Genomic DNA, 27617 nt, shown 5'->3' with positions numbered 1-27617 from the left:
CACTTTTCTTAATCTTGTCTTTGTCTCTTTATTTCTCTAGTCTCTCTCTCCTCCAAAATCTCAATATCTCATAACCCAAGAATCCACAATACACCGATCGTAATCCATGAAAAGAAGTATAGAACCGACCGTAATCCATGAGAAATCTCGATGATTATCTTTTAATTTTGTATCCATTTACTTTTTTGGAATTGTAAATTGGGAGTTTAGAAAATTGTATACATCTCCGAAACAGTTTTAATTTCGAATAAAAATTTCTTTATTTGTTCATTAGTGACCGGTGCCCGACCCACCGACACCCGGTTTGTCCGACTACCAAAACGGTCACGGACGGGGGCACTTTGTTGGAGAAAAATCCGAAATGTTCGCCCATTTTGTCTGGATCTCCGAGTGGACACCTAGGACTTGTGTCCATTCGCCCGGACCGGTTGAGTTAGTGTCCGTTTTCTGTCCGTCCGGACTGATTCCCACCCTAATCTCATCCGATGTAGCAATTCAGACGACAAGATTTGTCCCGTTGGGCTACAAAATCTCTTACTCTGTATGTAGGTTTTAAAAGAGGGTGAATAAATAAATATACAAATTTATGGGAAGGTAAGAGCTCTAAAGGTTAACTTTTCAGACCAAACAAAATAGTCGACTAGATTTATCTCTATGTTTGTCTATCGGTTTGTCAATTTGGTTGTCCTAGTGAAAAATCTTCAATCTGTTTTATATAATAGATTATGGAAAAGAAATTACTTATATTTCTCAACAAAAAAAAAACAAAAAAAAAAATTACTTATACATAAAAAAAATTATAAGTTAGTTGGGTAACATTTTTGTAGTTCTACTTTTCTCATGTAAGTATGTGATTTTAATTAAATCATCATTTTGGTGATGATTACAATGATATTGTGGCAGTGGAGGTGGTTATGGACATAGTCGTGGGGTTGTGGTCAAGGCGATGGGTGGTGTTGTTTGATCAAACAAATCGAACCATGCGGTCTGTTTAATCAAACAGATCTGACTATGCAGTCTGTTTGAATAAAGTTGATCTGACGATGCATCTATTAGATCAAACAAATCCGACCATGCAATCTGTTTGATCTAACTTTGATATTGTTCTATGTAGAAATATATGTGAACAACTAGATTGGTTGTTAAGGATTATCTTTCATTTATCATGTATGGTTGGTTCATGTATTTTGGTATCGAGGGAATTTAGTTAGTTGAATATTTTTGAGGTTATAATCTTGATACGAAAATTTTCCATCTCTATTAGGAAGCGGATTTAGAATGGTACTGTTATTTTTTAACAGTGTAGTTAATCTATGACACAGATGAAAGCTAGAACGTGCAAATTCTTAATGTCCATGCTCATTTGTTTGTAGGGAGATTTTAAAAGGCCCCCCCGTTTTTGTTAAAAGGCCTCCCCATGGTTTCGTTGACTTAGTAAAAGACCTTTGACTTAGCTTGGTTAAAGGGCACCCCTCTTTGAATGGGTGAAAAAACCCCTTTTAAAGGTGTATTTCACCCACATTAGGATTTTAGTTGTTACAATTATAAAACTTCCTAAAACCCAAATCCCTAGAAATTCCTCTCTTATATTCTTCTTCCCTCTTCTTCCACCGGAATTGTCAACATCACCGGCGACCATCATCAACGGGGAAAGTTCATCGGAGTTGTGCAACAATCTCACATTGTTGTTGCACTCCTAAACCACTTCTCTATCCCATTCTAAACTCTTAAACCACCATGGATAAACCAAGTTTCAAAAGTTTTGAAGAAATATCAAAGGATCCTAAATCATCAATTTCTGGACAAGATTCAGTCTACCAAGAGGTAGATGAACATATCCTAACACTTTTTTTCAAGTTATATGATATATTCGTTGGTTGTATGAAAATTTTTTGGTTGTTGAACACGGAGGGTATTTTCGGTCTGGTACCACCGAAATATTGCACAACAATATTTGACTTACTGTGCAATATTTCGGTGAGCTCGAGCCGTGAAATGGCATAAATTCGGTTTTAGCCCACCGTAATATTGCACAGTAGCTACTGTGCATATTTTCGGTGGCCACGGGCCGAAAATGGCAAAGAAAACGGTGGTCTCGGGCCGTTTTGACTAAAATTCTCTTTTTTTCCTATAGGACTTTGCTGCTGTAGCTACTTCTCAAATTCCATCTCAAATTACTACAAACACTTGGGATTTTGGAGGTCCTAATACACAAGAAAGGTGGCATGATGCAGCCGAAGAAAACGAAGCATCATCGGAATTTGGATGTCTTAAACTTGGAAATCGTGAATGTGGAGAAGAAGAACCCAACCTTGAAGTTCCAGATAAGAAAGAAGAAAATCAAGAAGAAAATAGACCATATGCAGGTTTTGTCAGCATTGATGTTAGTGAGTATTTTCGAACTGAACAAGTGTTTGAAACGAGAGACGAGTTAGTTAAATGGGCAAAGGAAATTGGTATAAAAAACAAGATGGTTGTTATGATTGGTAAGTCTGCTGCACGGAAAGGTGGTAAAAAACCGAAGATGGATTTACGATGTGAAAGAAGTGGAGAGTATCGTTCTCATCTTAAGGCAGAAATAATTCCTAAAACAAAAGAACCGTCCACCAAAAAGAGAAAAACGAGTACTAAGAAATGCAATTGCCCTTTCAAGTTAAAAGGAATACCGATAGACGGAGACAAGTGGAAGGTGGAAGTTGTGTGTGGGATCCATAATCATCAACTTGCAGTGACCTTAATTGGGCATGCATATGCCAATAGATTGAATAATGAAGAAAAGACTTTTGTTGAAGAACTATATCAGATTGGTACAAAACCACGACAAATTCTTTCTCAAATAAAGAAAAAATTCAACGATAATACCTCGACAATGCGTACCATATACAACGAAAGGATACGAATCCGGCATAGTCAACAAGAAGGTAGAACTCCTATGCAACAATTGATGAAGTTGTTAGTGCAACACAATTATGTTTATTGGCATTCAATGAAGAATGAAACAGGGGAGATTACTAACTTATTTTGGGCACACCCGAAATCTATCCAATTGCTGAAGTGCTTCCACACGGTGTTAATGCTTGATTGTACATACAAAACAAACCGATACGGGAAACCATTGCTTGAGATTGTTGGGATGACTTCTACTATGAAATCATTCACCGCGACCATGGTTTTTATGGATGAAGAGGCAGAACATCTATACACTTGGGCTTTGAATCGTTTGAGGACATTATTTCCTCCTAACTCTATGCCGAAGGTATTTTTGACTGATCGGGAACAAGCATTAATCAATGCAATAGGTGAAGTCTCCCCACATGCAGATCGTTTATTATGTACTTTCCATATAGATAAGTGTGTGGTTGGAAAGGTTAAACCACACTTTAAAAACAAACCATTCCGAAAGTTCATGTCAATGTTTCGACTAATCATGTTTGCGGAAACCGAGGCGGATTATAATCGCACTGTTGAAGATTTCGTCACAACGTGGTCGAAGAGTAATGCCATTGATGTTATTTATGTTCAGAAGACTTGGTTGCCACTTAGGGAATATTTTGTAACGGCATGGACCGATAATGTGATGCATTTGGGTAATACTACAACGAATAGGGTTGAAGGTGCACATGCGAAGCTGAAAAGAAACTTGGATACATCCGAGGGTAACTTCGTCACATGTTGGGAATCTATACATTCAATGACTGAGACAGAGATTGTTGCGATTAAAGCTACATTCGAGAAAAGTCGTACATCAGTGAAGATGTCTCATCAAATCAACGCCATTAGGGAACTCAGGGGTTATGTCTCACACAATGCACTTGACCTATTGGTAGATGAGGTGGAGCGGGCTAAAACTATAGGAATTGATTCAAATTTGTATGGATGTGTGTATAGGTCTGTGTATGGTCTCCCTTGTGCTCACAAGATGGAAATCATTATGAGACGCGGTGAGGTGATATTTTTGTCACTCATTGACCCACAATGGACTAAACTCTCAATTATTCCTACTCCTGAAGTATATAACGAACTTCAGAGTTCTTAGGAATTAGGATTGTTGTACTCCATGTGGGATATGTCGACCGGTCTTGAGAGAAAAGCCATATTAGAAAGGTTGAGGAGTATTGTTTGTCCTTCAATGACATCCATGACAGAACCTTTGGCAAAATCGAAAACCCGAGGAGCCCCAAAGAAACAAAGGAACAGAAAAGAGAAGGAAGCAACCATATCTACTAAGAGAGATCCTTCTCATTGGGAGTATGCACAATGTATTCCGGAAACATCGGTTCCATCGGTTAAAAGTGCACGGAAAGCCAGTAGGAGATCTCGCGGTAGTGGTGATTCATTTTTACGTCTAATGCTTGAGGTGATTTATCCGTTTATCAGTACTATTACAAACGTGCCAGGAGACGGTCATTGTGGTTTTAGAGCCGTCGCTCTTGGTCTCGGGTATCCTTCAGAGGTAGGTTGGATTGAGATCCGGAAAGGTGTTCTTAATGAACTCGAAACACGTCCAGAGTTATACAAAGCCATGTTTGGGTCTTTTTATGACCGATTGTTGGGTGTATATTGGTCCCAAATAACCTATATAACACAATTATTATACTAGATGCTCATTCAATGTCAAATTAACATGCAAAATACCATAGTATATAGAATTTTACCTCTCGATCCTCCAAATCGTCGATCATCTCTCGGAGGTTAACCAGTCTGTCATCTAGATTTCCATGTGCATCATGCTCCGTCCATCTACCCGTCAGAGGCAAATCCGAGCTAATGTCGAAATCCTTTTTCAAATCCGACAGACCAAGCTTAAAATGCTCGTCAATCCATGCCTATACAAGAAAACAATTATTACTACCAAGAAGATAGACTCCTAAATTAATCAACTTATAATAATGTGAGAAATACCTGAAGGAGGGGCAGATAACCCGCCATTTGTCCACCCTTAGTGGAAGCATGACCGAGCTGCCTATAAAGGTAAGAAAGCACAGCCGTGCCCCATGAATATTTAGGGACCTTCGTCAAGTCCATCAAATATGTAAGGTAGCAAACAGGCACCTTCGGACCACTCTTGTCACAGAAAAGAGTCGAGCCCATAAGATGGAGAAGGTACCCTCTGACGCAATTGTCTTTCTTCCGTGCGTCATCTTTGTCTAAGCTACCCGAATAGATTTGCCTCAACCACAACATTTGGACACTCTTGCACTTAGTCACCTTTAATTCTGCTTCCGCAACCTCAGGTGTCACCCCTAAACCTTTCACCAGAAGTGCACATTCATTTACATGATCATTATCAAGATGAACCAAGTGACATGTAATCTAAAGTCTTGTAATACGATGCACATCCTCTAGTGTGATCGTCATTTCTCCAAATGGCATGTGAAAGGTGTTAGTGTCTTCATGCCACCTCCCTGTGAAAGCCGTGATAAGAACCCGGTCAAGTTTCTAGTAAGAGTACTTAGCGATTTGCAGAAGTCCTAATGCTTGCACCTTCTCACGAACTACTTTACACTCGAGTCCTAGGTCCCAAACATGTTCCTTCTTTGAATCTCGTATACTTTTACTTTCAAGGGCCCCTACTAGCACACCACTTGCGTGATTATGTACTTTCAAAACAGAACGATCCTACGTAAACAAACATAAAAGTTACGTTTATTGAAAGTTAACAATATATCATTATATTAAACATTGATAAGTGCGAAAAACAGAAACACATACACGTACCTTGCCATTCCAAATCTGGTATGCAATATGGTTCTCATAGTTCTTGAGAACACTTCGGTCCGTCGGCCCTCCTGGAAAAGGATCCGCACCTGCTTCACTCGTCGAATCGTCGACAATCTGCTTCCTAGCATCATCCTTCCTCTTTCTCGCACTTACAGCTTGTGCGACACGTTCAGACATGACTAAAGGTGAAATAAGATATATAAATAAAGTCAAACAACTTGGAAAAAATGGCATTAGGAAGCATAAATAAAGTCACACCAAGATTTGACCTACTGTGCAAAATTACGGTGGGTACGAGCCGTGAAATGGCAAAAAATCGGTTCGTGCCCACCGAAAATATGCACAATACCTACTGTGCAATATTACGGCGGGCTCGAGCCGTGAAATGGCAAAAAAAAACGGTTCGAGCCCACCGTAATATTGCACAATAGCTATTGTGCATATTTTCGGTGGGCACGAACCGATTATTTGCCATTTCACGGCTCGTGCCCACCGTAATTTTGCACAGTAGGTCAAATCTTGGTGTGTAATATTTCGGTGGCCACGAGCCGTGTAATGGCAAAAAATCGGTCTGGTGCGCCCGAAATATTGCATAGAAACAAGTAAATGGAACCCTACGGTCTGGTGCAACCGTATTATGATTTTTAACCAATAAAATTACTAACTCAAACTAAATTGAACAAAAATCATGAATATCATAACAACACAGATCATCAAATCAAAAACAACTAAATAAAATCATATAAAGGTTAAATTTAATGGTTTTCCTCTAAAATTTGGGGGTTTTCTATCTCTCCCTCTTTTCTCCCACAACCAGACGCAATGAACTACAAATTAGGTCTGAAACTTGTTAGCTTTTGTTGCAAATCAATCAATTGAAGTTATTAAGTCATTAATTTCAAAAATCAAACAAAACATAAACTAGGGAAAACATAAACTAGGGTTTTTCTTGGTTTGATTTAGGTACTAAGAGATACAGGGATAGAGAGATATACAAGGAGAGAGATAGAGAGAGGTACTAACCGAGAGAGATGCAACCGAGTGATTAACGTAGTGTTTGGTGATTTGAGAGAGAGAGAGGGCGATAGAGAGAGAGAGAGAGAGAGACTTTTCTCAGTTTGAAATTGCAAGAACTGAGGGATGAAATGTGTTAGGGAAGGTCAATGTAGGGTCTGGTCTTAGGTTAAGTTTGACCTAACGGCGTTAACTTTGCCGTTAGGTCAAATATAGATGAAGGAGGTGCTTTTTTGTAGAGGGGCCCCTATAACCAAATTTGTTATAATGAGGGGCGCTTTTAGCGGGGAGGCCTTTTAACAAAAACGGAGGGGCCTTTGTGCACATGTTGGGGTTTTTCTATCTCTCTATCTTTTCTCCACGTTACTAACTTCATATGCGTACTTGTTTGATTCCATTAGATTCTTTGTACTCTTAAAACAAGTTGAAGGAATTGTTCTGTTCTGTTTAAACCGGGACATAGATCCTAGATATTTCATCGAATCATGTGATGAAGAGATTTGACACATACCTTGAACCACATTTTTATGAAAAAAAAGTCGATTACTTGTTGACCCCTTTTCAGATTTACAGATTCTACAACATCATTTTTGAATAAAAAACGAAATTCGATGGAATCATGAAAGCCAGAAGGATTCTTCGGATCTAGTCATACCATTTCATTATATTGACAATTCCAAAAAACTGTTCATACTAGCATAGTAGGCGATCAGGCAGGTATGCACCCATCAACCTTACTTGTTGACTTTAACTAGTGATGTTAGTTATTATCTCTCTGATCATTGTGATGGCGGGACTTCATCTTGAAACTAATATTTCTTATGGTTTGGATTCAAGTTATAGATTCATGCCTTTGTGCACATGTTGTTGTTCCTACTAACGTGGGGACTGTAGATTCTGGTGAACCTTCAACCATATTTCTGCTGCAAATGCTCCTGCTCCTGTAGTTGAAGCGGAAAAAAGTCTCACAAAAGAGGTTGGGCTTCTGAAGTTTGGATTAACTATGATTTCATATATTTTCCTGATTCTGATAATCTTGAAAAAAAGGTAAATGCAAGATGTGTGGGGATATTAGAGGCCCCAAGTCTATTAGTGGTACTACTTCTTTCGAGAGGCACTCTCAATCTTGTGCCAAAAGGCTGAAAATCAATCTCAGTCAACTTGATGTCTTCGTGAATGTTTGGGGATGTGACCTCTTTTCAGTTTAGCCAAGCTAGGGCTAGAAGAATAATTAAGTTGTTGAGGTCTTCTGAGGTTTGGATTAACTATGATTTTCTAGTTATTTTGATACTGATAATCCTATAAAAACAAAAAATGGCTAAATGTAAGATGTGTGACAATAACAGATACCGCAAGCCCACTAGTGGTACTACTGGTTTCAAGAGGCACTCTCAATCTTGTGCCAAAAGGTTGAAAAATCAATCTCAGTCTTTGTGAACAAGTTTGGGGATATGACCTCTTTTCAGTTTACCCAAGCTACGACTACAAAGAATACAAGTAAGTTGTTGGTGCTGAGAGAACTTCCATTTCAATTTGTTGAAGACTCTCACTTTGAGTTTTATTTTAATGATAGCTTTCGTTTAGGTTTTATTTCATTTTAAGGTTACTGTTTTAAATAATATTTTGAAGTATTTTAAGGAAGACATTTGGAGTTGACTCTTCTAAATGCTTCTGGTAAGATAAGTCCCACTTCTGCTAAGATAAGTCTTTGAAGTCTCACTTCTTAACCTCTGTTCCCACAACAACAAGTTTATGAATTTAAACTCATGATAAAACTTATTCTTCTCGTTTCTTTCATACGTGCGACATAGCTCTTCGGGCTTAGCGATCATGTTGTCTTCGTACGGATTGACCTGTTGAACTTTTGATCTTTTCTTGACTTATTGCCGATATAGTCAACTGGTGACCATTTTATGTATCATCAACTACCAAAAGGAGTCATTTGCGCACTAGTACTTAGACAAATATCCAATATAGTATGTTAAAAAAATAAAAATGAAACAAAAATTCAAGAGACTTGTTTGACTACCCTTTAAATGGGTCGGACAAAAGGGCCACACATGGCCCGATGACCAGAAAGTTGGCCCAGTCTGGACAAACACGGACATGCCTGGCCCGTCACAGCGTCGGGCCAGCCTCAAAATACTTTACGGGCTTGGGCGGCCCGGCCCATTCAACACCATCTTGAACCCTTACGGCCTTACCCATGGAGGAACTCCTCATCGTTTTACTCTCACTGTGTCCCTCTCTCTCTCTCTCTCTCTCTCTCTCTCTCACTCTTCTCTCTGGGGTTGTTGAAGGAATGGCTAAACGATTGATCCCTTGCCTGAATCGCATTTTGGTGGAGAAAATCGTTCCACCATCAAAAACCAACGCCGGAATCTTACTTCCAGAGAAGATCAGCAAGGTAAGAGATTACACTGTGACCAATCTGTTTCTCCTTGATCTCATTATGTACCATTGTTTCATAATTGGATAAAAAGCTAATCTTAGTTTACTTCTATACCATTTTCTGATTTCATGATTGAGTTTTGGTGGAACTGGTAAACTTCAATACACAAAATTACCCTTATTTCTACTCATCTATGTGCCATTGAGTTTCAATACAATTTTTATGGTGGAACATTCAAATCATCAATATTTGTATCCTCCTTTGATATTTGATATGAACTATGAATGCATAATTTGCATACTTTGTTATATGCTCATTCCGTTAATATTTGCTAAAATTCTTCAATTCTGTTCGATCCCATGGAAGTGCAAATCCAGGAATATCGAACTTGGGTATAAATAAAGTAGTTTATGTAGGCTTTAGGCCATTTAACTCGTCGGGCTTTAGGCCATTTAATTCGTCGGGCTTTAGGCCAGTAGTAATTAGGCAGTTATCGTGCTTATCACATCCTATCGATGCATCAATGCCTTTGTAGTGAATATTAAAAAAAAAAGCTCTCAAATAGGATGTAAATAGCTCTAAATATTTGGTTGGTACTTTCCATGTTTTACTAGAAATAGTAAAGATTGGAACTTTGATCTCCCCAGAGACAGACATGTTACAACTCAGCTAAAGTGAGCTTCACTACTCTTCGTACTTTATAAAACGGAAAAATTGGTGAAAATTCCCTATGTACCAACTTTTTCTATTGAAAATGATTTATCAATTTTTATAGGCGTTATGTACCTTTTGTAAAATTTGCATGGATTTGCATAGAGTGAGGTTTACTCAATTTTTTGAAACTCATACCTATGTTATGCATAGTTTGCTCTGGTTTGCACAAGTTTTCCCTTAGTGTTATTAATATGGTTTGCAAAAGGAACACAAGGTCTAAAAAACATTGACTTGTCTTATTAACCGTGATCAAAAGGAAATTAGGTCTTTGGCCGAATTTTCTACTTTAAAATTAGTAGTCTATGTTGACCTCTTTATATCTTGGCTTACTGCAAATTACCATAAAATATACAACTGATTCCAAGCGATAGTGTACTCTGCCATTCAATTCTCATCCTCTTATTTTGATCATGACTGTGTGAAAACGTTTTTTTTTGGTGTATTAGCTAAACTCCGGAAAAGTTATTGCTGTCGGTCCCGGATCTCGAGACAGAGATGGTAAACTTATTCCTGTGAGCGTGAAAGAAGGAGACACTGTTCTCTTACCCGAATATGGAGGAACTCAAGTTAAGCTTGATGAGAAAGAGTAAGTTTAGCTCTACTTTTTGATCTATATTTTTTTTTGGTTCTTTACATTATTGGTGTTAAATTCTTACTTGGCTTTGGAACATGTAAAAAATCTACTAATATATGCCGAAGTTGGTGTCATTTTTTAAATTGATTATTGTCCTAGTAGTGAGCTGTTACTTGTTAGCTTATCTCTTTAAGCTCAACGCTCACAACTAAGTTAGCTGATTCATAATTATGTTGCTTACACAGTGGTTGTGTTTGCTTCTTCTCTCTGCCATATCTGAAATCTGACCCGATTCTCTGAATTGATGCCAGTAAAGTTTTAGAATGTTTGTTTTGTCTAATTCGTCTAAAAGTATTCCTTCGGCTGATTTTATATGCATTTGAATCAGGTAGAAAATAAGTCGGAATTAAGAGTCCGTTATATGAAAAAACCTATATTAGTTCCATTTACTAAAACTAGCCAGATTTCGATGATTGAGATTTAGACAAACCAGACAAGTCAATTTCAGACTCGAACAATGAGAAAATACAAACACTATCCAAGTTATGTTGTTTTATTATTTGGGTAATGCATTTTAATGATAATTTAGTTGTTAATCATGCAATGAGTTTTTGCAGTGGTAAGATTCTATTGATTGATATCAAGCATAAAATGAAGAGAGAAACTGATTGATTACTCATCTGGAACTATTTCAGGTACCATTTGTACAGAGATGACGATATCTTGGGAACATTGCACGATTGATTTCTATCTCCTTATGTCAAGAAACGACGAAGAATGGTCAATTTCTGTTTTAGGGAATTCTAAGAATGTAGAATAGATTAGTTGTTTGCATGATTGGACTAACCGTTTCTGTGATGTTCTTGACACAAGAACTAATTTCCGAAGAACATTATAATTAGCCATTACAGTGATCCACATTGAGGAGGAACTTTTTTTTTTTCAAAAAAGTATGAGGTTTATAAGTCTTGCTCCATCAAACATGAAGCTCATTAAAATGGTGGTGGTGGTGTGGTACTGCTGGAGGGGTATTGGTGGTGGAACTGGTGAAGGGTGGAGAAGAAGAGTGGTGGTGATGAAAATTCAGTTGTCACTCCAAAGAGAGTCTCTCTTAGATAAAAGTCACAACTCACTTATAGAGTAACTGAATCTCAATATCTAACTACTTAAAAGACACATTAGAAACCCTATGTTAAGACTTATTTTTGTCAAAACTAAATTAAGACTTGGATAATATTTTTTAAATCCACCTCGTTAGATTAGATAGTACTTTTCAGAAATTTCAGTATTCTAGAACTTTTAAGTTTCAGAACATTCGTCTTCAAGCTTTCAAGATCATGAATTTTGAGGTTCCAAATTTTTTTTTGCATATTGGTTCCAAATTTTTTGGGAAGACTGATTTTGGCCCAAGATTTAGTAATACCTTCGGATTTCCCCACGAAAAGGACTTCTAAGAGGCCTTGATGCTCCTGCAAACGTATTTGGGAATCACGAAGCATTGCATTTGGTATCGGGGAATGGCTGCGGCAATTGTTGAAAGAACAACTATGCAGCCACAACTTGAGAAAGAAAGTTATTTTGTGAACATCATAACTTATTAGAGTTAATTCTATCACTGTAACGCCCCAAATCCCAAATCTCAAGCCACCTTGAAATCGAAGATTTGAGACCTTCAAACTGGATCCACGAGCGATGCCTACCATGAGTGCACAATCAATACCTGAAAAATGAAATAGCTGGGTTAAAACCCAACTGCAGTAGATTTCCTCAAACCTAAGTCTCGGGTAGGCAAGCTCAATCCCCAATCAAGGAAGTATTTCATTCATATTCATTATTGGCGTTATCTGAAATTTAACGTGACAACTAACATAATACAACGAGATTTACCACACACATGTAGAAATTAGTAATTTATGTTCTTGGTTATTAGGCTTTCAACGTCCTCTTATTCTAATCCAATATTAACTCTCGGGATAATAAATCTTTCTCTTTTTCAATAGATATAAAAAGATCACACCATTCACCAAGATAGACCATTATAGAACCCTAACTTAGCAATTAAGTCGACAAAACATTATGCCAAAAGACACAATCATCCAACTCTCGTCGAATGATATGACAAGTTAGTGTCCAAGTTGTATGAGAGTGTGGTCCACAAGGTCATCCATTGTGTTAGCGCCGACCCCATACGCTCCATACCTCGATCACATCCGGTAGAGAGGGCCGAACCAACCACATAATCTCATACAACCTTTCATCAACACACACATAGTAGCATCATACAACATACATAAGTTGAATGAGAGTGTGGCCCACAAGGTCATCCATTGTGTTAGCGCCGACCCCATACGCTCCATACCTACATCGCCACCGGTAGAGAGGGTCGAACCAACCACATAAACTCAAACAACCCTGCATCACATCACACACGTAATAACATCATACAACAAACATGAGTCGAATGAGAGTGTGGCCCACAAGGTCATCCATTGTGTTAGCGCCGACCCCATACGCTCCATACCTACATCATCTCCGGTAGAGAGGGTCGAACCAACCACATAAACTCATTCAACCTTCCATCACATCCATCGCATCACACACATAATAGCATCATACAATCATAATAGCATCACACCACAAACATTGGCTTTAATAAAGAATTACAAACAAGTTCACCAAATCATTCAAGCCAACAACAAATGGCAAGTCAAAATGGATGATGCTCATGATAGATCCTCACGCGGATCACAACCTCAAACAAACAAATAACAATAATAGTTAACAAATGTAGACTCACCAATATAGTGTATCATATACCTAGGAAATACATTGCTTAAAGAATAGAAACCATGTGAATTATCTCAATCAATTCGCCCATTGGAGATTGTATCGACACCTAGTACAAAAACTATTGTATCTCCTCACTCGGAACTTCAATTAACTCACCGTTTGAACCAATGGAAAGTAGACCAATAGACCTTTCCAACCATATAAGATACACACCGAGATTCAATACCAATCAATGCCAGATCTAATTTTAATCTAGACCAAAATACAGTAGGGACTGCTGTGACACCTCGTACGAAAACTATTATAACTCCTCGCTCGAAACTCCAATTAACTAACCGTTTGAACCACTAGAAAGTAGACAAACAGACCTTTCCAACTATATAAGATACACACCGAGATTCATTACCAATAAATCCAGATCTAATTTTAATGTAGACCAAATTACAGTAGGGACTGCTGTGACACCTCATACGAAAACTACTATAACTCCTCGCTCGGAACTCCAATTAACTCACCGTTTGAACCACTAGAAAGTAGACAAACAGAGCTTTCCAACCATATAAGATACACACCGAGATTCGTTACCAATAAATCCAGATCTAATTTTGAAGTTAGATCAAAACATTGTCCTATATAGATATTTTATGGAATTCAAGATAGAACTAATATCTAAATCATTCAATCATTCTTTATAGAACTTATGTGATTAACAATATTAAACCTATCATGGAATAAATTGAAAAAGCCTACAAAAGAATTAGGAGATAAGAAATCTACCTCTTTTGCCTTAGATGACATCAAGACCACAATCATGCCTCTTTCTCTCTCTAGAGAACTCCATCTCTACCTCTTTTCTTCTTTATCCATTCTTCATTCACTAAGAGTGACTTGTTGAAGATATACTAACCATAACATAAACAATACATAGATTTCTTCAACTTATTCATCAAAATCTTCTCTAAAGAATACCATTTCTCTTTCTCTCTCTAAGTTTTGTTCTAGATCTACAAAAAGAGCTCTAGACCCCTTTTTATATAATTAACTCAAGCAGCCCTAGTTTTCCTTCTAACCCATTTCTATTTTATGGTGCTCAAGCCCACACTAACTTACTCTTCATATTAGGCCCAACCCCAAATTGACCTAGAGTTTTGTTATTTCCACCTAATTTGATATATATAGAAAATAGGGGTGTTACAATCACTGATAGAGTTAAAAACGAACTTAGCGCTAATGAAGAGTTGGGCACCAAGATATTTCTTGGAAAGGGAAGCATTCTTGATTTTAAGATTCCTAACGCTTATACTTTTGAATTCAGGATGAGTGTTCTTGGAAAAGAAGATATTTGACTTGGTATAGTTGATTATTTGGCCCGAGGCCTGACAAAAGAGGTCCGTAAAAAAAAAAAGATGCTTAATAACTAGATTTGGGGCGGGTGTGGGAAACCTTCCAAGGAGCAGTGATTAATAGTAGGTTTTGCCAGGCGACCCAGCCCTTGTATAACTAAGGTAAATAGAAATGTGGAGAGAAGGTCACCTTGACGAATCGCAAGTGGGGATAAAAGTGGGTCAGGGACGACCGTTAATGAGGACAACCATGAAAGAGGTGGATATGCAGGATTTAGTCCAGAATGAAAGACCATTCAATACGATCAAAAGCCTTGGACATATCTAATTTGAGACTGAAGTAACTTTTGCCACCCTTATTCTTCTTAGGCCGCGGCTTTGGGGAATAAAGAAAATTCTCCGGGGAATAAAGACTTTTCTTAAAACTAGTCAAATAAGATTGACTTTTTATGTTTCTTTTTATTGCTGAGGGGCTTCTAATTTTAGAAGATGCTATAAAAAAGGCTCCTCCATCTCATCACCTCTCTCTGCCACTTCATCTTCTCGACACCTCATCATCTTCTCCGGCGAAAGTCGCCGGCCGGCCAATTTTCCGGCCGGCGACCTTCAAACATAAAAAGAAATTTTTTTTTTATTTTCTCTCCTCTCTCTCTCTCTCTCTAAATTTTTTTTTTCTTTTCAATCTCTCTCTAGAACAGATCTAGAAAGTGGGAGAAGGTCTGTTCTCATGAACCAACATTATGACCTATATGAGGACAAAATACAAATCCAGCATCTGAAATTACAAAAAGCTCATCAAATAGAACCTAAAACACATTCCCGGTTAGGTCCGACTCACAAACTACGCTTCCATTAATCAAGAAAGCAATTCTACACTTTATGTTACGAAATTGACAACCAGAACTTCAATGCATCATATTTTGATCAAAAGGAGAAACCAACAATGTAAAACCACAGTACCCAATCATTCAATGTATCAATGGGTGTTCCAGCAAACAATTGATAAAGTGAAATTCCCACAACTCTCAAGCATGTAACAATCAAAAAATTAGGGTTTTTGCACAAAACCAAGATACCAAAAGAACAATGTTGAAGGTAGAAGTGATTTTCTAGAGAGAGACTGACCAGTAGTAGTGCTAGATGAATATTTAGGGCGTTTCATCTTCTGAATCTCAAGCTGAATTTCCATAAACATTTGAGTCCTCTTTAATTCGATTTCTTTAGTGAAATCCATCCATTGTCTTTCCATATCCATGATCTGCTGCTGCTTCGAGTTCTCAATTCTCTCATACATCTCTCCAAACTTGGTAACAGCTCTAACTCCCTGAAAGACGACGATGATCCACCACCAGAAAAAGAATCACCATCGATCTTACGCTTTCTACTTCTTGTATCAAACAACACCTCTTCTTCTTCTTCTTCTTCTTCTTCTTCTTCTTCTTCATCTTCTTGATCATCACCATCTTCATCATCCTCATCATCGTAGTCATCATAGTCCTCCCCGCCACCACCACCACCGCCACCAGAGCTTTCGGTCGTTCCAGCAGAGTTATTCAACCTAGATCTAGATGAAGATCCACCGGAATAAATAGCAGTGATAGGAAGAGGGTAACGATTAGGATTATTAGGGCTATATAGTTTAACGGCGGGAGGAGGAGGAGAGGGTTTATGAAGAAGAGAAGAAATCAGAGTGGTTTTGAAATGTTTGGAAGTAGTAGGAGTAGTATTAATTTTGGTGGTGGTGGTGGTTCCGATGAGGTAATCTAAACGTGAATAGAAAGGCCATTGTGAAGGAAATGGTTTTGATTTCTCGAGTTTGTATTTTTTTTCTTGATAGTATCAATTCGATTCTTGCATTGAATATCAGTTCTAGGAGGTTTACCAGAACTATCTTGATGGGCATTGACGGCATCGGCAACTTCTTTCCAATTTTTTTGACGGAGATTACCATGGTTTAGTTGAAGATAACCATTGAAGGTCTGTTCGTGAGAACAGACCTTCTCTCTCTCTAGATCTGTTCTAGAGAGAGAGATAAAAGAAAAAAAATGAGAGAGAGAGAGGAGAGAGAATTTTTTTTTTTTTTTAAAAATTGATGTTTGAAGGTCGTCGGCCGGAAAATTGACCGGTCGGCGACTTTCGCCGGGGAAGATGATGAGGTGTCGAGAAGATGAAGTGGCAGAGAGAACAGATGAGGTGGAGGAGAACTTTCAAAAAAATGTATTATGTATTCCCCATAAAAATTTATTCCCCGGAGAATTTTCAAAAAAATCTGGATTCCCTCGAGAATTTATTCCCCGGAGAATTTTCTTTATTCCCCAAAGCCGCGGCCTTCTTCTTATAGGAATGCCCCAACTCTCGATGTGTGACGATATTGTTAGTTGACGGACAGTGGGACAGGGATTAAAATTTTTTTCGAGAAAAAAAATGGTGACCGAAAGAATGAATTTTGGGTTTGACCTATTCTTCTCTTCCTACTAGTCACCCAAAGGTAATTGGAGGTCAATATGGTTATAGTCCATATTATCCACTAAATACCACAACTGTTGTGAAAAATAAAGGAGGGAAGAAGAAAAACAATAGAAATATAGACAAAAAGATATAGAGACAAGTAGAACTAGAGTTGTATTCATATGTTTGTAGAGAATTTCTCTACTTCGGTACATTGATATATTGAGTACTATGATACATTGGTTTGATCCATCTTCTTCATTAACAAGTAACCTCTTTATATAGGCATTTAGCTAGATGAGTTACACATCCAATAGACACACAATAATGGAGCTTGAATACAAAGTAATGGTGGAAAACCTATGGTGGTGGGAGTTACAATTGGTGGTGGTCATCCACCATAAATCTAATATTTATAACACTCTCCCTGGATGTCCACCACATCAGAAATTGTCTCATTAAAACCTTACTAGGAAAATCCAATGGGACAAAACCATAGTGAAGGAAAAAGAGTACAAATTCTTTGTTCATGTACATCTTTTATGTACACATAATCTGCCTCATTAAAACCTTGTTAAGAAAAACCCCGTGGGGAAAAAAATCTTAACGAAGGAAAAAGAGTACAGTGTGAAAACATAGTATGCAGTGTTTTCATAAACTTGGTCCCCCTCATGAAAGTTGAGGGCATTGTTCAACTTGTTATGGTCATCTTCCTTTTGGTATATAAACACATAAATATAATAAGTAGCATTTGATATTTCAAGTTGCATTCATATAATGCTTTAAAGTTTATGTATACTTTAGATTGAAGCTTGTTAAATCCTTCAGGGATTTCAGTTGAACTCACTTTCTAGTGATTCATATTTGTCATATACATCGATAAGATAATTATAATATTTTGTGAAATCAATGTACTAATCACATTTCAATGTGCATTATAAATTTCATGCACAATCCACCTCACACACATAATAGGTGTTAAACTCATCATTCGATGACTAGTTGTCTCACCAAAACCTTGTCAGGAAATCCAACGGGACAAAACCTGAACGAAGGAAAAAGACTACAACTTTTAAACAAATTATAACAATTTTCAATACGCATAGTTGTCTCATTAAAACCTTGACAAGGAAAACTCGATGGGACAAAACCTTGATGAAGGAAAAAGAGTACAACGCGATTGACATTTTATATATGAATGATGGTTGTTTTCTAAAACCACATTACAACACACATAATGTATTGTCTGTACTATATTAGGTACTTCAAGACCTGAATTTTCATGACATATGATAAGTTAAGACAATATGAGTTACTTTGAAGCTTATAGCCGTTTAGTATTTAGAATATGTTCATTTTCAAGATTTTCTTTACTCGAATAATCTTTTTCAATACTCTACTGTCAAACTTTGATAAACTCTTCAGGAGTCACAATAGGATTTATAAATACTTCATAATATAATTCGGAGATTTGTAATTCATATTGAAATTTTATAAGTGGACGTTAAATCCTTTATAGACTAAAGGACATTTCTTACACATGTCAACTTTATTACCTTCGGGGTAATTCTTAATTGGTGCTTCGACTTCATGTCTGAAGACTTAATTATTTTGTAAGAAAATCCACAAGTAATGAAGTATCTCGTCAAAAGTTGACCAATATTACTTAGAGTAATTCCGGATCAATATGCTCATAGTAGCTACTATATTCAGAAATACATCGTCTGAAATGATTTATTTGATTTTTCAATTTTTCACAGCATACATAGTTCAGTGATCTCATATATGTGCCTTTGTAAAAGGTCGGTGTCTCTTTTTACACATATCCTCTTCAGGAGATTTTATTAGGAATATAAATCACATTCATTTCTAATTTTATAGCCTCTTCAGGTTCCTCCAGGAGTATATGCCACTTTGACTAGCTTTGATCATTTTCCATGACCTTTATCCATCCGTGTATCAGAATATTAAGCTTTGGAAAATATTAAAATTTGGAGGTAAAAATCTCCGTATATTGATTCCAAATGAGGGGTCTCGATCAATATCAAGTATTTGACGACATTTAATATAAGACTTCCTCCCCCTAATGTCGATAGATTTCCGTCTTATTTATGAGCACATACTTCAAGGATGTGACAAGACGAAGGAAAAATCAATTGCTTTAGGCAAATTTGATTTTTATTTTCATATCATATTTTCCGTTAGACAAAAATTACTATCTGATCACAGCTTCAGGTGTGAGCAATTTGTTATAATATCACAACTTCGGGTGTGATTAATTACATGTGAGATATATCATCTTCATGTGATTTTATTTTATTTTATTTATTAAATCCATCATCTCTTTCTCTTTGGTTATTACAACTTCAGGTGTAATATGAAAGCGGATATTGAACAAATTCTATTTTTTCAAGAATTTAGAATTCATCACCTGAAAGAAGATATTATCACCACTTGAATAGATATTCTGAATTTCTGTAGTATTTTTTTTACCACAAATTCAGTTGTAATCTCTTAAGAATCAATGTATATTTTTAATACTAAAACATTAATATTTCCCATTCTTCAGGAATGAGCAAACAAATTTTGTTTTGCAAGGGTTTATCTTTTTTTTTTTGTGATAATTAACCAACTTATAGTGGTATATAATTTCACCCTTTAGAGATTTGATTTTTATCACCTCGTAGAAATTTTATACTTCAAACTCTTGTAGAAATTTTGAGATTTGAAGACTTGTTTCAGACACACCAAACTTCAGGTTTGATTATCTCATATACAATATATGCTTCAATTTGATCTTAATCAAATTCTGGTGGTTAAGTTTCCTCTTTGGAGAAATCTTCTTGAACAAATCAAAATATGCACTTTTGATGTATTCATACAAAAATAAACATTAGTTATGAGACTAATACCATTTTTTTTTTTGAAGCATAACTTACCTTGACCTTACCATAGAATAGATTGCACTACATTCATATTAGTTTGAAATACCAACCATTTTCCATTATCAGCTATGTAACTCTAATATCCTTTTGATATGATTCACTATGCCTCAACAATCACAAAATCAATGGTTAGAGATAAATAAGAATAACAAGCTTAAAAATTCAACAAAGAAATGTGCAAATACCTTTTGATTTACCAATTACAATTGACCAAACTTACCCATGTTTCATTTGTTTGTATCTTGATCAATAAGTGGAAAATTTCTTCTTCCATTTGATCATTGATGATAGAGCAATTCGTGCTGATAACGTGTTGTGAAAAATAAAGGAGGGAAGAAGAAAAACAATAGAAATATAGACAAAAAGATATAGAGACAAGTAGAACTAGAGTTATATTCATATGTTTGTAGAGAATTTCTCTACTTTGGTACATTGATATATTGAGTACTATGATACATTGGTTTGATCCATCTTCTTCATTAGCAAGTAACCTCTTTATATAGGCATTTAGCTAGATGAGTTACACATCCAATAGACACACAATAATGGAGCTTGAATACAAAGTAATGGTGGAAAACCTATGGTGGTGGGAGTTACAATTGGTGGTGGTCATCCACCATAAATCTAATATTTATAACAACAACAACCCATTTTTTTCAGGGAATAAGTAAAGGCATATGTTCATGTACCTTAGATTAAAACTCCTATAAATTAATCTTAACTCTCCTCTGTCTCTTCAATAAAACATTCTATCACTTTCACTTCCCCCTTTGTTAATCAAAATACAAATTCTCCACAAAAATGGCAAATGTATGCAACAGTAAGAAATTGATGGTGGTGATGATGTTGATCATGGCAGTTATTATGATTAGTACTAATAGTTTAGTATTGGTTAATGCTGATGCTGAATTTGACCATTGTGTCAACAATTGTATACCACAGTGCCAGAGGCAAGTTAAAGGGGATTGCCGAACTGCATGTCGAACAATGTGCCTTGACAATGTTGGTACTGTCTCTAATGTGGACTGGTCGAAATACATGAACAAGAACTAGATTTTTGTACGTGGTTTATGTGTATGACATAATATTTGTATTTTGTCATCTCACTTGTAAACACTTAATACTATATTTGTCCATCACTTTTCGGTATAGTATTGAACACCTACTTTGCAATTCGGAAGTCCTACATTTCATCTCATAGAAGCGAAGATGGATGAATTTTTTGAATTTGGATATAAATAAAGTAAATGTATATTAGATGTGCGTTAGGTCCCTTAGGATGATTTTTAAGGGCCTATGATGTCATGAAGTCAAATTTTTTTTTTTTTTTTTGTTGAAAGGAAGCCAAAACAAATTACATATTAAGATCCCACTTCAAGTTGTCCATAGAGTGCCACGTTCTGTTGACCCTATGTTTCCTTCCCCACTTTGCTAGGGCGTCTGCCAGGCCATTTGTTGTCCTCGGGCTGAACTGAAAGTGAATTTGCTCGAAATGGGTTATGCGGGCCCTGATCTGTTCGATGTTATGTAGAGATTGCCAGTTGATTGCTTTGTTTCTGTCCCGAATGTTCATTATCAAATTGTTGTTGTCGCTTTCGATTATTATGTGGTTAGGATGAAGCTCCTCCGCCCATTTGACTGCGTTCAGGATAGCTATACTTTCACATTCTTCCGCCGTCTGTCCCCTGATGCTTGCTACTCTAGCTATCATGAAATCACCGTTTGCATCGTGGATGATGTTTCCGATTCCTGCCGGGACAGTGTGGGTTTTGAAAGAGGCATCCACGTTTATTTTGAGAAAAGGTGGTGGAGGTGGCTGCCACTTGGGCGGGACTGCGTTACTTTTAGCCATTTTTTGCCTAGGAAGGTTTGTAGCGTAGCTTTGAATCTGCCGAATAAGCTACATAGGACTGATTGCTTTCTTACCGAAACATTTCTCGCATCTAGCTTTCCAAATAAACCACATGATTTTAGCAAGATACTCCGTTGTAACATCCTCCAAAGAAGCCCAGTTCGTGATCCACTCAAGCACTGAGCCAATCCCATCCGTTCTTATGTTGTAGTGGAACCAAATTGCTCGGGCAAAGTTGCAGTGAAGAAGGACATGGGTTGTGGTTTCCCGTTCGTCGCAGAAGGTGCAGTTGTGATCGTTGCCAATGTAACTACCGATTTTGTCTTTGACCGGGAGACTATTGGTGCAACACTTCCATAGAAAAAGTTTGATTCTGGGTATAGTTCTAATGTTCCATATGAACGCCCATTCCATCGTTTCTGGTTCTCTTGTGCCATTACTCAGAAACCTGTACATTGATTTTATTGTGAATTGGCCAGAATTTGTGAGAGTCCATACCATTTCATCCTCTGCCGACGGGTGAAGATTTATGCTAAGTATCGCATTGCAAGTTTCCGCATCAAAGTATCTCTGGAGTAGGTCCGTCTTCCAAGAATTATTGTCGATCAGTTGGTCCACCGTGTTCAACGGGCAATTATTTTGGTTGTGTAGCGGCGGTTCCTGATTTGGAATCCAAAAGTCTTGCCAAATATTGATTTTGGTACCTTTGTTTACATCCCAAAAGATAAGTTTAGAGAGTTTGCCGATAGGTTCCGCCAACGATTTCCAGATCCACGAATGATTCTGTTTTGGAGAGGTTGGTTTTTCCGTTTTTGGGTAATATTTGGCTTTTAGGAGTTGAGCCCAGGGCGCTTTAGGAACTTTGAGAAGGCGCCATCCCAGTTTACATAAAAAAGCTGTATTGTCAATGGCAGGCAATCTGAGTCCCAGACCTCCGAGTTTACGAGGACGACAGATTGCTGCCCAGTTGATAGTATGAATGGATTTTGTTTTTCCCCACCAGAATGACCTTTGAATGGTCTCTATGCGTTTGCTTATGCCTTTGGGAATGGCAAAGCATTGCATCTGATATCGGGGAACCGCCGCGGTAATAGACGAGATGACTACTGTGCGGCCTGCTTGAGAGAGGAGATTTGTTTGCCACTTCGAAAGTTTATTCTGAATCTGCGCCAGCAACGGTTTAAAAGTCTGTTGTTTTTGGGCCCCTATGAACAGCTGTGTTCCCAGGTACTTGTCTAAATTCGAAGCTTGATGCACTTTGAGTGATTTGGTGATTAACCTTTTGAATTTGGGGTGGGTATTTTTAGAGAAGAAGATGGTGGATTTGTTGTAGTTGATGATTTGACCCGATTCCGACCCAAACAAGGAAAGGATGGAGATGAGATTGGAGATGTTGTCAAGAGTATTCCTACCAAAAATGATGCAGTCGTCTGCAAACAGCAGGTGATTGATTGTAAAAGTGGATCTAGGGGTAGAGAAACCGATAAATTTGTGAGGGCTATCAGGGGAGTCAAGTAGACGACTCAGGCCTTCCATGGCTAAAGCGAACAGGAAAGGCGAAAGTGGGTCTCCTTGCCTTAAGCCTCTAGACACATTAAAAGACGGGCCTTGTCTACCATTTATAAGAACCGCCATCGAGGATGAAGAAATGCAGGCGTGTATCATTTTGATCCACTGTGTGTCATACCCCAGGTTAACCATAATGTCCTCAAGATAATGCCATTCAACCCGATCGAAGGCTTTGGACATATCCAATTTTAAGCCAAAGAAGCCTTTCGACCCACGTTTATTCTTGAAGGAGTGAGATATTTCCTGGCTGATGATTACGTTATCTGTGATTTGGCGTCCCGGGACATAAGCTGCTTGAAAGGGAGAGATGATGTCCGGGAGAGTAGTTTTCAGGCGATTAGCCAGCATTTTGGTGATGATTTTATATGTGGTGTTGAGAAGGCTAATGGGTCTGAAGTCGGATGTGGTTTGGGGGGCTTTGTTTTTGGTGATGAGGCAGATGTGGGTGTGGTTAGTGTATGGAGGGAGAGTGGCTGTATTGAAAAAAGCTTGGACCATCTGGAGGACGTCTGTTTTAACTGTTTCCCAATTGGATTGATAGAAGAAGGGTGGAAAACCATCCGGTCCTGGCGCAGCCTCAGGTTTCAGGGAGAAAATGGATGCTCTGATTTTTTCCTCGTTGGGAGCTTGAGTGAGGAAAGTGTTTTGCAAGGCGGAAATCTGGGTGGTTAACAGGGATCTGATCGTACTAGTGGGGTTAGGGGAGGTGGTGGAAATATTTTTAATGTTTGTCGTGAAGAGATTGGATATCTCCTGGGTATCCGAGCACCACGAGTTGTCATCTTTTTTGATGGATGATATGTGATTTTTCCGATTCCTGGTAATTGCTTTGGCGTGGAAAAATTTGGTATTTCTATCACCCAGCTGAACGTGTGCTACTCTGGATTTTTCCTTCCATATACTCTCCTGCAGGTTGTAAGCCTCCTCCAGCTGAGATGTGAAGTGAAGTAAACCCACTTGATTAGTCGTAGACTGAATAAGGGTAGTGAGGTGTTTGATTTTTTTCTCAATGTGACCAAAGACATTTCTATTCCACTGAGACAGTTTGATGGCTAGCTGGTTGAGCTTTTGCTGAATCAAGTAGTTGTTCATGGTCCAGTTTTCAAGGATAAAAGCTTGACAGTCTGGGTGGGACATCCAGGTTCTAAGAAATTTGAAGGGTTTGGCACTCAGATATGATGGGGAGTGGGTGGTGAGTAAAATAGGTAAGTGATCAGATCCCACCCCCGGGAGGTGTGTGATGCTGGAAGACGGGAAGGTAGAGAGCCAGTCCATATTAGCAAGCGCTCTGTCAAGACGCTCTTGAATCAATGTACCATGGAACTGCCGATTGGACCAAGTGAATTGCGGACCACTGAAACCTAAGTCATGCAGACCCATATCGTGAATAGTGGACACAATTTTCCTTGCCATGAGAGGGATAGGTTTCGGGGGGCCACTTTTATCGGAAGGATACATGATGGTATTCAGGTCGCCGATGACTAACCAAGGTGTGGTTTGGGATGTGGAGACATTCTGAAGAGCTTCCCAGGGTTTGAGTTTGTCTTTGTTGTATGGGCAACCATAAAATCCAGTGAGCAGAAGATTTTTATTTTGATCTTCAAAATACAAAGACACATGGATCATGTTTTGAGTGGTTTGTAGAATCGTGAGGTCAATATCCGTTTTCCAGAAAAGAACCAGACCACCCGCTTTGTTAATTGGCTCAACTGTAACTTTTTTGTAGCTTTTGTGAAGGTTGAGCAATTTGTCAAGATTCATGTTCATGCATTTAGTCTCGGAAAGGAAGATAAGATCTGGATTGTGCTCTTTGAGTAACATCCAAAGGTGTTTCCGATTTAGAAAGCTTCCACACCCCCGGACGTTCCAGGCCAAAATGGTTAAAGGGCTCGGGTTAGGGTGGGTATGAAGGGTGGAAACCGGGTCTCGCACAAGGGTCAGACTGGCTGAGGCCATCCCAAACGGTTCTAAGGCCCAGGGACACCCGCCGGATCAGGACCGCAAGAACAAAATAAAATGCCCTACTATCAAGTACAGAAAAGAACTAAAGGCACCACAGGAATAAAACAAAAACAAAAGTTTAAACGACTAAAGCCACCAAACAAACTAAAGGCACCCCTGAGGGGCACCTAAACAACACTACTGTCCTGGTTCAACCGCAAGAGCCACAAAAGGTGGGGACCGAGCCACCACACTATCACCCGAGAGGGGACCTAACTCTTGCACCTGAACCAGGAGAAACCACAAACAACTGCCCAACAAAACCAACGAAAAACAAAAAACAGAAAACTAAACAGAACAACCAAAACAGAAACACGACCTAAACACAAAGCCAACTGGACTAGACGGGTGGTATAGAGGCCCCCTCCGCCGCTTGAGCAGTGATCATCTCCAGACTCTGGTAGAGAACATTGGATTCTTCGAGCAGTTGCCTGGCTTCCGAGTCATCCACCAATCGAGCATGCATACGAGTTGAAGGTGGGGATTCCTCGGAGGAGCTGATAGAGAGGGGTGAGGATCTGGTTCGAACATGTTTTCCGGTGGTGTTGATCCTAAGGGGAACTTGGTTAAGGGCCCTCACTGGAGAAGGTGGGAGTGCCCTTAGAATTGGTTCTTCTGGCCTGAAGGTTTGGTTGTCTTCCTCGATGTCCTCCATCGGCTCATAGCTGGAGTCATCGTCATCGTCGGAGTGGGGAATAGGTTCTGGTTCCGGGCAGTGACCGAGAGGATGTTCGATAATACGACAGGATTGACATATATCTCCCGGGAATTTTTGGTAGCTGATGTTAATGGAGCATTCTCTATCGGCAAAAAGGAGATTGATGACAGCAAGGAGTGGTGTACGTACATCATAGAGGAAATGTACTTTTATGACTTTGTTGTTGATGAAACCTAAACTTCTAGGTTTGATTTCAATGATCTTCCCCATTTTCTCGAAGATCACGTCCAAGTCTTCTTTGTTTTGGATTGAGAGAGGGAGTTTGTAAAGGGTGCACCACATGGGCTCGAAGAACAGATCATCCACCTCCTCGTTTAGTGGGAGCTCCACCTGTTTGAGCACAAGGAGTCGACCTCTCATAATCCATGGTCGACCGGCGTTTAGGGTGTTGAGCACAAAGAGGCTTTTGGGTTTAATAAGAAAAGTATTCACCGGACCTTCGACACTCGAGTAAAAGCAGTCTCTGAAGAAAACAGAGAGGGGATACAACATACGTCTGAGCTGAGCTAAGGAGGCCTCTTCCGGGCAGCACCATCGTGCCACCCATCCTTCCGAAGTCTCCTGAAGTTCATGGTTAACGGAGGGTTTCTGGTAGCGTAGGGAGAGATGACCTCTCGGGGATATAGCAAAGTGGGTGGCCATGAGTAAAGGACAGGAAAGCAACACGATGGGTATGTAAGGGGTACTGGAAGGGGAGAGGATGAAGAAGATTGGAGAGGTGAAGGAGGAGAGTCTGTTAGGGTTTGTGGTAACAGAGAGAATGAAGATGAGGAAGCTGATGAGTTGAGGAGGACCAAGGATGGGGTTTATAAGGTTGAGGACGAGGGGAGTTCTGCTGAAACAAGCCATGCAATGATCACTTTGCATGCTCAAGTATTGGTGGGAGCCAACCACCCGTCCACTCTACTCGTCGGACAAGACGAACATCAAATCAAAAGACTCAAAACCAACCAAAAAGAAAAGAGAGGAGGCGCAAACCAACTTTGGAAAACCAAACGACAAAAGATCCACTAATCAGACAAGCGAGAAAGGAGAGAGAGAACAATTAAGGCCGAGAAGACCAAGGGACTAGCAGCAGATCGAGAGGACGTACCTTAAATGCAAGCTCAGGCGTGATCCAACTTCTCTCGGGGTTGCTGCTCGTCTGAGTAGTGACTACCTTCGAGATGACACCCCACCAACGGCCTAACTTCCTTCTGGAAGTTTACAAATCTGCATGCATGAATGATGAAGGTGGGTAGAAGTTGCTCTCCGTTCGATTGGGGAGAGAGCTAATCACTCGACTGATGGAGTGATTAGCTTCTATCAACAATTAATGTTTAGCTGAGGGGAGATTCAAGGCAATATCTTTGATGGATTTGCAAGCTAACGGGGGTTGCTGTTGGGGGGAGATTAGGGTTTTTCAGAGAGATGAGTTTGAGAGAAGTGGAAAGGGGGAGGGCTGACGTCATTTTTTGTGTCATTTTTTGATGATGTATTAATTTCTTGTAATAAGTTTTTTTTTGTCAATGTCAAAAAAAAATAAAAATAATGATA

The 27617-nt window shown here is 38.7% G+C and overlaps 2 protein-coding genes and 1 long non-coding RNA gene across 4 annotated transcripts; 2 read left to right on the top strand and 1 right to left on the bottom strand.

The window, feature by feature from the left end:
• The first annotated feature begins 4066 nt into the window (after positions 1-4066).
• LOC147566837 (uncharacterized) lies at positions 4067-4600 on the top strand. The gene has a single exon (XM_086655805.1). The coding sequence runs from the start codon at positions 4067-4069 to the stop codon at positions 4598-4600; it is 534 nt and encodes a 177-aa protein (XP_086511931.1).
• Positions 4601-8940: 4340 nt separating this feature from the next.
• LOC147566836 (10 kDa chaperonin-like) lies at positions 8941-11380 on the top strand. 2 transcript variants are annotated; one of them, XM_086653384.1, is made up of 3 exons: positions 8947-9142; positions 10288-10427; positions 11111-11380. In XM_086653384.1, the coding sequence occupies exons 1-3, from the start codon at positions 9038-9040 to the stop codon at positions 11157-11159; spliced, it is 294 nt and encodes a 97-aa protein (XP_086509510.1). In that variant the 5' UTR covers positions 8947-9037; the 3' UTR covers positions 11160-11380. The 2 variants fall into 2 exon arrangements, with proteins under 2 accessions (XP_086509511.1, XP_086509510.1); XM_086653385.1 differs by lacking the exon at positions 11111-11380 and having other exon boundaries at positions 8941-9142; positions 10288-10431.
• On the bottom strand, positions 11066-14388 carry LOC147566835 (uncharacterized). The gene is made up of 2 exons (XR_015230576.1): positions 13983-14388; positions 11066-12135 (listed from the first exon to the last, which is right to left on the bottom strand). It is a non-coding gene; the product is annotated as an uncharacterized LOC147566835 (long non-coding RNA).
• Positions 14389-27617: the final 13229 nt, after the last annotated feature.

The sequence above is a fragment of the Eschscholzia californica genome, unplaced genomic scaffold (genome assembly GCF_041429995.1).
Source record: "Eschscholzia californica isolate CP2 unplaced genomic scaffold, dmEscCali1.0.p SCAF_1, whole genome shotgun sequence".
NCBI lineage: Eukaryota > Viridiplantae > Streptophyta > Magnoliopsida > Ranunculales > Papaveraceae > Eschscholzia > Eschscholzia californica.
This window is presented reverse-complemented; position numbering and strand designations above follow the sequence as displayed.

Coding starts and splice junctions, on each gene's coding strand:
- LOC147566836 (XM_086653385.1), top strand. CDS start 8,942: ATGGAGGAACTCCTCATCGTTTTACTCTCACTGTGTCCCTCTCTCTCT. Junction 9,143..10,287: donor TTCCAGAGAAGATCAGCAAG/GTAAGAGATTAC, acceptor TTGGTGTATTAG/CTAAACTCCGGAAAAGTTAT.
- LOC147566837 (XM_086655805.1), top strand. CDS start 4,067: ATGTCGACCGGTCTTGAGAGAAAAGCCATATTAGAAAGGTTGAGGAGT.